The sequence below is a fragment of the Monopterus albus genome, unplaced genomic scaffold (genome assembly GCF_001952655.1).
Source record: "Monopterus albus unplaced genomic scaffold, M_albus_1.0 scaffold103.1, whole genome shotgun sequence".
Classification (NCBI taxonomy): domain Eukaryota; kingdom Metazoa; phylum Chordata; class Actinopteri; order Synbranchiformes; family Synbranchidae; genus Monopterus; species Monopterus albus.
In genome coordinates, this window is record NW_018127983.1 from 1,480,038 (window position 1) to 1,490,462 (window position 10,425).

The 10,425-nt window shown below is 42.9% G+C and overlaps 1 protein-coding gene across 1 annotated transcript in view; it reads right to left on the minus strand.

Moving 5' to 3' along the window:
* Positions 1-2,097: 2,097 nt before the first annotated feature.
* hdlbpa (high density lipoprotein binding protein a) overlaps positions 2,098-10,425 on the minus strand; it is a 17,714-nt gene continuing 9,386 nt past the window's right edge. The window contains exons 6-28 of the mRNA XM_020609988.1: positions 9,393-9,599; positions 9,082-9,297; positions 8,741-8,947; positions 8,542-8,649; positions 8,340-8,444; positions 8,136-8,214; positions 7,893-8,032; positions 7,706-7,810; positions 7,502-7,615; positions 7,221-7,307; positions 7,004-7,135; positions 6,701-6,919; positions 6,395-6,616; positions 6,079-6,297; positions 5,761-5,899; positions 5,532-5,680; positions 5,350-5,454; positions 5,130-5,264; positions 4,808-4,951; positions 4,359-4,538; positions 3,860-3,976; positions 3,597-3,740; positions 2,098-3,487 (exon numbers count right to left, since the gene is read on the minus strand). Coding sequence (XP_020465644.1) covers positions 3,398-3,487; positions 3,597-3,740; positions 3,860-3,976; positions 4,359-4,538; positions 4,808-4,951; positions 5,130-5,264; positions 5,350-5,454; positions 5,532-5,680; positions 5,761-5,899; positions 6,079-6,297; positions 6,395-6,616; positions 6,701-6,919; positions 7,004-7,135; positions 7,221-7,307; positions 7,502-7,615; positions 7,706-7,810; positions 7,893-8,032; positions 8,136-8,214; positions 8,340-8,444; positions 8,542-8,649; positions 8,741-8,947; positions 9,082-9,297; positions 9,393-9,599 — 3,363 coding nt within the window. The 3' untranslated portion in view covers positions 2,098-3,397. The remainder of the gene's footprint in view (positions 3,488-3,596; positions 3,741-3,859; positions 3,977-4,358; positions 4,539-4,807; positions 4,952-5,129; positions 5,265-5,349; positions 5,455-5,531; positions 5,681-5,760; positions 5,900-6,078; positions 6,298-6,394; positions 6,617-6,700; positions 6,920-7,003; positions 7,136-7,220; positions 7,308-7,501; positions 7,616-7,705; positions 7,811-7,892; positions 8,033-8,135; positions 8,215-8,339; positions 8,445-8,541; positions 8,650-8,740; positions 8,948-9,081; positions 9,298-9,392; positions 9,600-10,425) is intronic.

Consider the following 10,425-nt stretch of genomic DNA (forward strand, 5'->3'; position numbering starts at 1 on the left):
GCCAACAAACAGCACTTCTGGAAATAACCATGACCTTTATGCCCGACAGTCTCTGTTGTGTTTGTCTGTGTTCCCATCCTTAATTTGAACTTTAGTTAAAATCTTGTCCATGACAGGAGAAATGTCATGTAGGCAGAATTGTGAAAAACGAACCTTTGGCTTATATGTTTAGCATTTATCTGTTTCAGTATGCTGACGGGTGAATACTGTCACCTCACTAAAATATATTGTTCTCTCTAATCTGGAGACTGTCCTTTATTTATCTGTGTCAGATGGGGGCCAGGGGCTGATTGATCTCCACAGTTGCAAAACAGCTTTTTGTCTTCAGACTGCACAGCGTCTGCTTTACACTGAAACAACATCGGTGCTCCTCTGTAGAGTGAAGAACCTGGACTATGACAAGCACTCGTTTCTCCTGGAGCTGGCTGGTGTAGACATATCACAGACGTACTGTTTCTACCTGTCTGTTCTCCATGCATTGAGCACATGTTAATGTAGGTGAGTAGCATCTGTCTCTCAATCCACTTGTACAGGGTAGGTTTGCTCAACTTTGTCAGTGTGCAGATGAACCTCATCTGGCAGGTTTGACATGGGCAGGGCAGTGAGAAAACTACTGTCATGCTGAGTGAAGAAACTGGTATTAAGCCTCTGGTTTTCTTGGAGAAACTAATGGAAGAGGTGATGGGTGGTCTTCCAGGCCTTTTTCGAGTGGCACTGGGGTCACAGGCTGCACAGGGCCGACCAGTGAGGTGGCCTGATTTTCCATCTTTGTCAAAATGTAGTGCAGTACAGGAACAGGAAGAAGACAGTGGCGCTCTTCTATCCTTTACAGCCACCAGACTTTCCTACAGTATCAAAGAATGCTGTAATTGTGAAGGTTCTCATCAGAACATCATTAGCTGGTATTCTGCAGTCAAGGTGGTCAGGGGCGTTGGTCCTGGATTCCTTTCCCAGAGACAACAGCTGGAGGTCCCTGTACAAACCTCAAATAGAGAAACAGTGTAGCTCTCCAGTAGAGTGGTGCGTGGGGCTGTTGCTACAAACAGGTATGTGGCACATATAGACCTTAGAGCAGGAAGTCAGTGTGCGTTTTGTGTATCTGAAGAAACTTTACACCTGTGGCTCAGCTGTTCCAGGTTGATTCCTCTCTTTTCTCTGCTAAAGCAATGGTTGAATGGTCTGGGACAGGTGTTGGATGACACGATCTATATATTCGGTCCCAGATACAGTACCATGCAGCGTAGATGGATCTGTTAATCTCCTAATTTTTTTTAATAGGTCAGGCAAAAAGGAGCATTTGGCTCACTAGGAGGAACAAAATGAAGGAGAGAGGGTGTTCAGATGCTGAGCTGTTGTTCAGGGCTCTGGTGTCTGCACATCTCAAAGTAGAATTTACAAATTATAAAAATGGAGTTAGTTTCTATCTGGGGATTTGGAAATATTTTATGTAGTGAGCACCAGTCACATCACACTGGTATGTCCTCCTGATTTTCTCATAATAAAACTGAAATTTGAAGTCTGTTTCTGCCCCTCTTGTTCTCTTTCTGATATGTGTTCAGCTAGACAGCTCAATGGACTCAGCAAGGAGCCTTTGCCTATATCAAGCCCTTCAAACCCAGAGCGAGTGTCAGAGTCCACGGCAACAGATGAAGAAAGGTCAAATATGAAAGAGACTGTCTGCAGTTACATTTCATGTTTTTACTCAAAGTCAGTTTCAGTGCAGAACATGATCATTGATCACCTCTACATCAGTTTTTAACAGAATTAGACCTAGCATGAGATCTTAGATGAGTTTAATTTTTTTTTACTGTGTTAATTTGAATATCTACTTTAAGAAGTGCCTCAACAGACCTCCCTAAGTCACACATGACTATAACTACAATTTTATCCGGTAGCATCACAATGCTGCTTTTCATCACCATATGAGACAAGCTTAGCATCTCAAACATGCTACTATCCAAAGCTTTGGAGACTTTCAGTGAGGGCAAAAAACATAATTATCCCACAGGCACATCAACTTTAAAATGTGCCACATTTACCAATTGTGAGGTTACTGGCACCAGTTCTGTTTCATGAGGAAATGATCAACTTTGCTGGTTACAAAGTTACACAGGGATTCACAACAAACATTTTCCATTTTTATTGACTTTTTGGACAATTTTTTTTCCTCCAGTGTCATCTGTAACCGTTCACTTCAATGGTATTTGCATAATCTTGCATTAATTGCTAGGAGGATATAAACCAAGGTAGGCTGACGCTAGATGTTGAAATAGCAGCTAGCGTGCTAAATCTGTACTCCTCAATCGAGATCAAACTAGTTACAATAACTGAGGGACAGTGTTCCAAGAAATTTCAAAGGAACAATAAACAGCTGACTGGTCAAACTGCATCTTTACATCCTCTCGACCTGGTTTGTATCTTTCTAGATGTAAGGCTGATAAAAAGGACCATTGCTATTTAACAGAACAATCAGCATAGCAACTGGAAGACAAAAGGACTGGACACTGACCCAGTACAGAAGATGATTAACAAGATGTCACTAGACAGGTAGTTGGCACGAGTTGATCTGCTGTTTTGCTCGCAAACATAATTTCTTTTATAGAGTGACTTGCTTCTGAATATTTATATATATAAAAAAAAAAATGTAAAAGTTCATTCAACAGTTAGTGTGAGGTTTGATACATTGGAGCTCTAGGCCTAGTGTCGTAAGAAGTTTAGTCATGGCATTATCTCCCAGCATCTGGCAGTTTGAATGGGTGCCATTCTGCAGTGGCTAAAACCATCTCCCACCCTTCTGCAAGATTACCAACTCATATGACCATATTCACAGAAACACAGTTACAAGGAAATGGAAAGATGTGACAGAGGACATCCACTACATTGTGCTTGAGGGCTAATGACTGACACGTTTCACTGAGCTACATGGGTAAAGCAGGAGAGGGGTGGGTTAGTGAAACAGCTCAGGCATCATGTCACCAGCAGTAACTCAATCCCATTACCCCCACCTTGCTAAGGCAACTAAGATAAGGGCCGCTCAAAAAAAATAAAATAAAATCCCCAAACACTGTCTCGCACCACTGAATATGGTATAACAGTTGAACTCACAATGAAATGTCAGGTCTAACCAACATTTAAATGTCTGTCTTTAACAGACTATGCGGACTTACCAGCAACACCTTTCACATTTTTTTTTTTTGCACAAGACACTTATTTAAATGCAGATGGTTCACAAGTCAATTACAGTATCTGAAAGAACTTTTAGACTGATAGAATCTGCAAGGGCAGACCAGGATAACACTGTCAAAATGAAGACTCAGGGTCAGCGGTCAGTCCAGGTCAAGTGGGGATCAATGGCAGGGAAGATTATGAAGTTCGGGCTCATCTGTAGCAGCACGGCTTAGAAGCGCTTTGGTCCCCAGGGAGAGGTCTTGGTTGACACTGGAGCTCCAAAGCTAGGGAAATCTTCAGAGCTGCTCATATCAGGGGCCTAAAAATTGGGTAGGACATGGATTAAGAGAGAGAGAGAGCGAGAGAGAGAGCGTGCGAGTGAGATGTGACCAATTCCAATTATAAAACAGTAGCAGACTTGTGCTCACCTTTTCATTGCCAGTGGTCCAGGGAGCCTCCCTCACCACGAAGCCTTTAGATGGGCCACGCTGTTCATCCACAGCAGCAGCACCGCCCCCCCCAGGAGGCCTCACGTAAGCCATCTTTGCCTCATTCTCTACAACATCTGCCAGCTGAAAAAGTAGCACAACAAAGTTTCTCAGTGCCACTCAGATGACTGTAGTAAATATAACAAGCACTTCTTTTATTCCTTAATGCAATATTAAAAGGGGGGGTGCATGGGAAAGCTTACATATTCTTCTTCCAGGTTAAGGAGGTGATCGATGGCTTCATCCACAAACTCAGGGCGACCTGTAACTGTCACCAGATTCGGGTCTGCAGCTCCACTCTGGGGAAACCTGAGATCAACCTAAAAAAAAAAAGGGTTGATACTAAGCCATAAGTCTAACACTAGAAAGAAATCCAATGGTATTAAACAACCTGTTTAAGCCTGATTGCCTCGATCTGTACAAGTCAGGTCGCATGCTTGGATTGTGTTATACCTTCTTGCAAGTCTAGTTCTTGTTTTCAGTTGTTGCCAATGAAAGTTTCCAATTTCCATACTTATTTTACAAAGACCCCTTTATGATGCCAAGTAATGTACCAGAGAAGACTGTGCTTTCAAGCTATTAGTGGTGACTTACAGTAGGAGTGCACTTTCTGATCTTTCACTGTCACCACTAACAAGTGTTACTTCAATTTCTAATTATGGTGTTTTAGTTGACAAATTCACATCCTGTGAGTAGCCTCACCTTGTACTCATCCATGATCTTCCGGATACCCTTGCCACGGGCTCCAATAATGCGTGAATGCACCCTGCTGTCAAGGGTAATGTCCTCAGAGATCATCTCTTCCAGCTCATCCACAATAGCCTGGATGGCATCTCGTGCAGCTATGGCTTTGTGCTCATACCCTGTAATAGTAATCTGATCCTGTGAGGAAAGGGCAGAAGTTTTAATATTGGCACCAATTCTGTAGGAAAAACGAGTCTTTTCTGACATGGAGTTGGTTTACTGATGATCTTATGATCAAAATTGTAACCAACTTCAAATGTTTACCACACACTGTTCCCATGTAGTTTTGACATGCAGGAACAGGTAACTTAGCACCACCTGCTGTGCTGATGCAGTACATAGTTTGTTCGTCTTACCTCTTACTTTTAAAATAAAAAATGGCAAGTATCTGTGAAGAAATGCAATACCTGGTTTTCATCATTCTTCTCTGGGAACTGGATGTTAACATCATGCTCAGTGCGGATGTTTGTAATGATGGCACCCTTGCGACCAATGATTTTGGGGTGATACTTGGGGTCCACAGTGATGGTCAGCTTGAAGCTCCTGAGTGCCTGTAGAGAGGTTGATGGAAACAGATGGTTGAATTATTAAGCAGTTTCTGCCTTCATTGTTCAGCTGCCCTTTGAGGTAATCTTTAAGATAAGTGGTCCACATAACTATCAACCATGAACACTGCAGAAGCACTTCAGAATACCATGTAATCCAGAAAGACAAAGAGACAATACTAACGCGATCCTCCTGCTCGGCCTGCAGCTCTTTGACACGCTCCAAGAGGCCCTCTTTGGCACGGTCAAGGTGACTGGCTAAGCCGGTGATGGAGATTTTATCAGACTGCTGCTCAGGGGCAGGCACTTGAATATTAACCTGGACGCAAACAGTGACGTCAGCCAAAGTTATAAGCAAAGAGTCCTGTGCTTCTGTGTAAACAAAATTTACAAAACACACACACCTCAAATTCATCCATCATCTTACGAATTCCACTTCCTTTCTGTCCAATGATGTATCGATGAAGCTCAAAAGGCACTTCCACCTCAATGGTGACAGGAACCAAGGCCTAAAGAAAGAAGACGGTTTAAGTGAACAAAAACAATGATGACAATTTAAAAACACATTTCAGTTCTGGACACTAACCTTCAGTGCTTCAACAGCAGCCTTGCACCGCTCTCTGCGGCCAGAAATCACTATCACATCACACCTTTTGGGTGTGTTTGAATCGACAGCCTCCTTCACCTCAACAGCCTCTCCATTTTCCTGAATAGGAGCCTCAGCAGGAGCTGCTGCTACAAGAACAAATCACACAAAGTTTAACAAAAATTTCCTTCATTCCACTGCCAAGTCATTACACTGATCAGGCATTTACCTTGTGGGTCCTCACGCTCTGGGAACTTGATTTGTACATTGTGATCTCTGGTGATCTGCTGGATCCGTGAGCCCTTGGGACCCATGATAGAACGATGGAACTTCTGAGGAATCACACATTCCATGGTCACTTGTGCATCCTAGGAAAAGGTGTTCAAATGACAAAGAAGACAAGTTGGTGGCATTCAAAACAGATGGAAAGGGGCACACACACCAAAGACCATCTGCCAAAAAGAAGACAAGTTAGTGGCATTCAAAACAGATGTAAAGGGGCACACACACCAAAGACCATCTCAGCAAATTAACTGCAGTTACTAACCAAATCATCAATGATCTCATGCATGCGCTTTTTGGCTGCCTCCACACATTCTTTGGCTCCTTTGAGAGTGACCTTCTCACTCTGAGAACCCGTGCGAGGGAAGCTCACCATCAAGCCACCGTACTCATCAGCAAGGTCTCTAAGGACTTGGCCACGGCGAGCAACAAAATAACGATGGTGCTTGATATCAACTGTCATAGTATCCTCAACAACATTATCCTGCAACCACAGAATGAAGTTTCACATTTCAGGCACTGTTAAAAAAAAAAAAAATTGTTGGTTTAAGCTTGTCCTGGCAGGTTTCCAACTCATTTACCAAACTCTTGATGAGCTCCTCCAACTCCTTTTGAGCCTCCCGCACAGCTTCTTCGGTGCCAATCACGGTGATCAGCTCCTGGTCTTTGTCGTCTGGGGTGGGAAAGATTATCCTGGCCCCGGTGCTGTCACGAACTTTACGGATGTTTCCACCACCTTTCCCAATGAGGAACTTGTGGTATTCTGGCTTTGCGCGGAGCTCTGCAGTAAAACTCTTTGTTTGCTGAAATATTCCTATTAACATCAGAGTTATAATGAAGCTCTTTGCCCACCTCTGAAGAAGAACTTTTTAGATATTCATACAAACCTTCTCCTCTGCCAAGCCAAGCAGTTGCTGCTTAGCTTTCTCGACCTCCTCTACAGGGCCTCGGATGGTCACCTTATCAATACCTGAGCCCTCAGTGGGGAAGTGGATGTGGACGCCGCCACATTCCTCCATGATTGAGCGCACCAAACGACCCTTTGACCCAATCAAGGAATTATGCAGCTTGGAGGGGATGGATACTTCTATCTCTGTGATGTTTGCCTGAACACAATGAGACATTAAACATGTACTAGATTTGGAACCATCTGTCAAAAGAGAGAGAAAGCTTTGTGTGTATTTGCTTACCAGCTCCTTCTGAATGGCCAAGATACAATTCCGTGCAGCCTCGCAGTTTGCTTTCTTTCCAGTGATGACGATCATCTCAGAGTTGCTATTCTCAGCGGGCAGGTCAATTTTTGTGTTGGTTTCCTCCCGGATCTAGAAAGCAATAGGAATTAGTCGTTACTATCGGACTTTAACAGCCTCATTCCACCGTGTACATTCTCTTTTAGGTATAGAGTACCTTTTTGATGTTTGAGCCTCCTTTTCCAATTATGTTTCTGTGGAACTGCTTGAAGATGGGGACCGAGATAGAATAGCTGTTCTCCACCTGAACCAAGGAATTATCCAAGGTTACCACTCAATACACTTTCATTTGACATCGACAACAAGTGCAGTAAAATGCTTTCCCACCCAAGGTTACCACTCATACACTTTCATTTGACATCCACAACAAGTGCAGTAAAATGCTTTCCCATATTATTTAATATGAGCAAAAAGACAAATGGGGGGAGTTCTATTTACCATTTCAGCCACTATCTTCTGCATGAACTTTGAGCATTTTTCCACCTCAGTTCGTGGGCCCCTCAGCTGGACGATGTCACTTTTCTGTGCTGGGTCAGGGAAATTGATGATGACCTGAAATAATAAAACATATTTAGAGTCAAGTACATTTAATAGGTTGAGTACAGGCAGCCCAACAGCATACATCAACAGGTTCTCACTTACTTCTGGGAATTTGTCCCGTACTTCTTTTATCTTCTCTCCTTTTTGGCCAATGATGGCCCTATGAAAACGCTGTTCAATGATCAGGTCCTTTGTACGCTCGTTCTCCTGCAAGGAACAGTAGATTTAGTAATGTCACATCAGGATCCAGATGGCAGCATCTTGCCTGTGACCTCGGGCTTGTACTAACCATGCGTGACGCAAGCTCAAGCAGCTCCTTTTTGGCTTCCTGCACACCCTGGGGATCCCCCTCAATGCGGATCAGGTTGCTTTTTTCATTATCAGGGGGGATGCGGACAGTCACCTTGTGCAGCTCTTTGATGCGGTTGACTACAAGTAAGTCAAATACATGGTTTGAAAAGAATGCAGATCCTGATTTTGTTGCAGTTCATAAGTCAGTACACCAGTCTTTTGACAGTAACTGTGTACTTACTGTTAACGCCGCCTTTTCCAATCAGGTGTCGGTGGAATTTGGGATCCACACTGATTTCTGTGTAGTCCATGCGGCTCACCTGTTGGACAAAAAAAAAAAACTTTTTAAAGCAATATTCTAGTACACAAGACTGATATTAGGAGATTGACAAAACAGGTTTTGGGTCTAGGTCTAAGGCATAACTGAATAGGTAACAATACTCACCAAATCTGTAACAATTGCTTCAATCTGGCTCTGTACCATCTGCACATCTTTGGTGGGACCCTCCAGGGTGATCTTATCTTCTCCTTCAGTGAACTCTATGTGCACCTGTGTGCAAAACAGATGGGGGGGTAAATAAAATATTATATAATGCTACATGAAGAGGCATATAAAGGATTATAGTTCAGAAGTTCATCTTTCAGACCTTGGGTATTTGCTGGGTAATCTTTGCCAAATTCTGCCCCTTCTTGCCAATAATGAAGCGATGAAGCCAAGAAGGAGCTGAAACCGAGGAAACAGCGTAGCTGTTTGCCTGTGAAAGGACACCCATTTAGATTAATTCTCATTCCCTTTATTTTTTTAGACAAGTACCAGTGTTAGTAGTGACCACAAGATCAACTGACCTTGGCATAAACTTCAGTGAGGGCCTGACCCAGGCGATCAGGCTCCCCACGAAGGATGACAGTTTCTGAGCTGCTGTCAGAAGGTGGGATCTCGACTGAGACACCAGTTTTATCCAAGATCTCTTGTAAGGTATTTCCTTTGGGGCCAATTACATACTTGTGTTGAGACTTCTTCACCTCCACCGCAATGGTGGTGGCATTCTTTTTCTGCAATACAAAAAAAAAAAAAAAGAGTAGTTGATCAGGATGTTGGGTAACATTTCACCTCAGAAAAGTAGTTTACAGTTGTCTCATACCAATCCGTATCAACACACAGTATCACTGTAGTAATTTTAGCATACCTTCTCTTCATAAACCTTCTTGATCAAAGCCAAAGCAAGGGCCACCTGCTCCTTTTCCCCAGTGATGACAATCTCTGTCTTGTTGACACTTGGAGGGGGGACATTGATACGGGCACCGGTCTCTTGCATCATCTCTCCTACTACCCTATTGTAGGCACCGGTGATGAATGGGTGATACACTTTGTCAATGTTAATCCTCTCCACAGCACGCTTGTCCTAAGGGGTGGGGGTGGTGGTAAAGATTAAATATATAGAGAGCAAAAAAAAAATCTAAGAAATTAAATAGCTGTATGTCTGAGGAGCCATGTCACCTGCTCAGCAGAGATCAAGAGGATCTCATGCTTTGCCTTCTCTAGGCCCTCCTTGGTACCAGAAATCTTGATCTGATTGCTGGGGTCTTCAGGTCGTGGGATCTGGATTTTGGTGGCGGTCTTGAGCTCTAGCTCCTGAAGCTTCTCCCCATTTTTACCAATGACAAAACGATGGTGCTCCTTGGGGATGGCGACAGTAGCTGAGGCCTATAAGGGTTGAAGAAGTGGCATTAGCCCCATTATATTTAGCTGTAAGCTCAAGTGAGCTTTTGGTAATAGGGGACTTGAACTTAGACTGGCTGTCTTCTTCTTCAGATAGTTTAAAATCTGTGATTCTTTAAATCTCAGCCAACTAATTCACAGTCCCACTTGACCAAATATTAAACATCCTATGAGGTCATCTTTGTTGGACTTAATTATGACAAATGCTCCTCATAAGTATACTGGTGTAGGTGTTTTTGCGAATGATCTGAGTGATCACTGTGCAGTTGCTACTATTAGAAATGTAAAGTTGCCTAAAACGAAGCCTAGGATATTAGTTAAACGAGATTTTAAGCGTTTTAATGAACAGGCCTTTGTACGTGATTTGTCCTCTTTTCCATGGTATAGAATTTCCCTGATTGATTCAGTAGAATTAGCATGGCAGTATTTTTATGAAGAGTTTTTAAGACTGATAGATAAGCATGCACCGTTCCGCTCTTTTAGAGTGAAGGGGTGTGATAATCCTTGGTTTTCATTGGAAATTGGTAACCTCCTTAAGGAAAGAGATATCACCTGGGCTCAGGCCAGAAAGAGTGGAACTGAAGGAGATTGGCTTCGTTATGGCACAGCTACGAAATAAATGTACACTCTTGGTAAGGAGGTCAAAGTCTGAATTTTATCTTGCTGAAATATCAAAGAGTATAAATGATCCTAAGATGTTTTGGAGGACTGTAAAATCTACTATGAACTCGATACCAACGAATGAGTTGCCATGTTTTTTGGTTAAAGCGGGTGTACATTTGACTGATAAATTGGTCATGTTGGACCATTT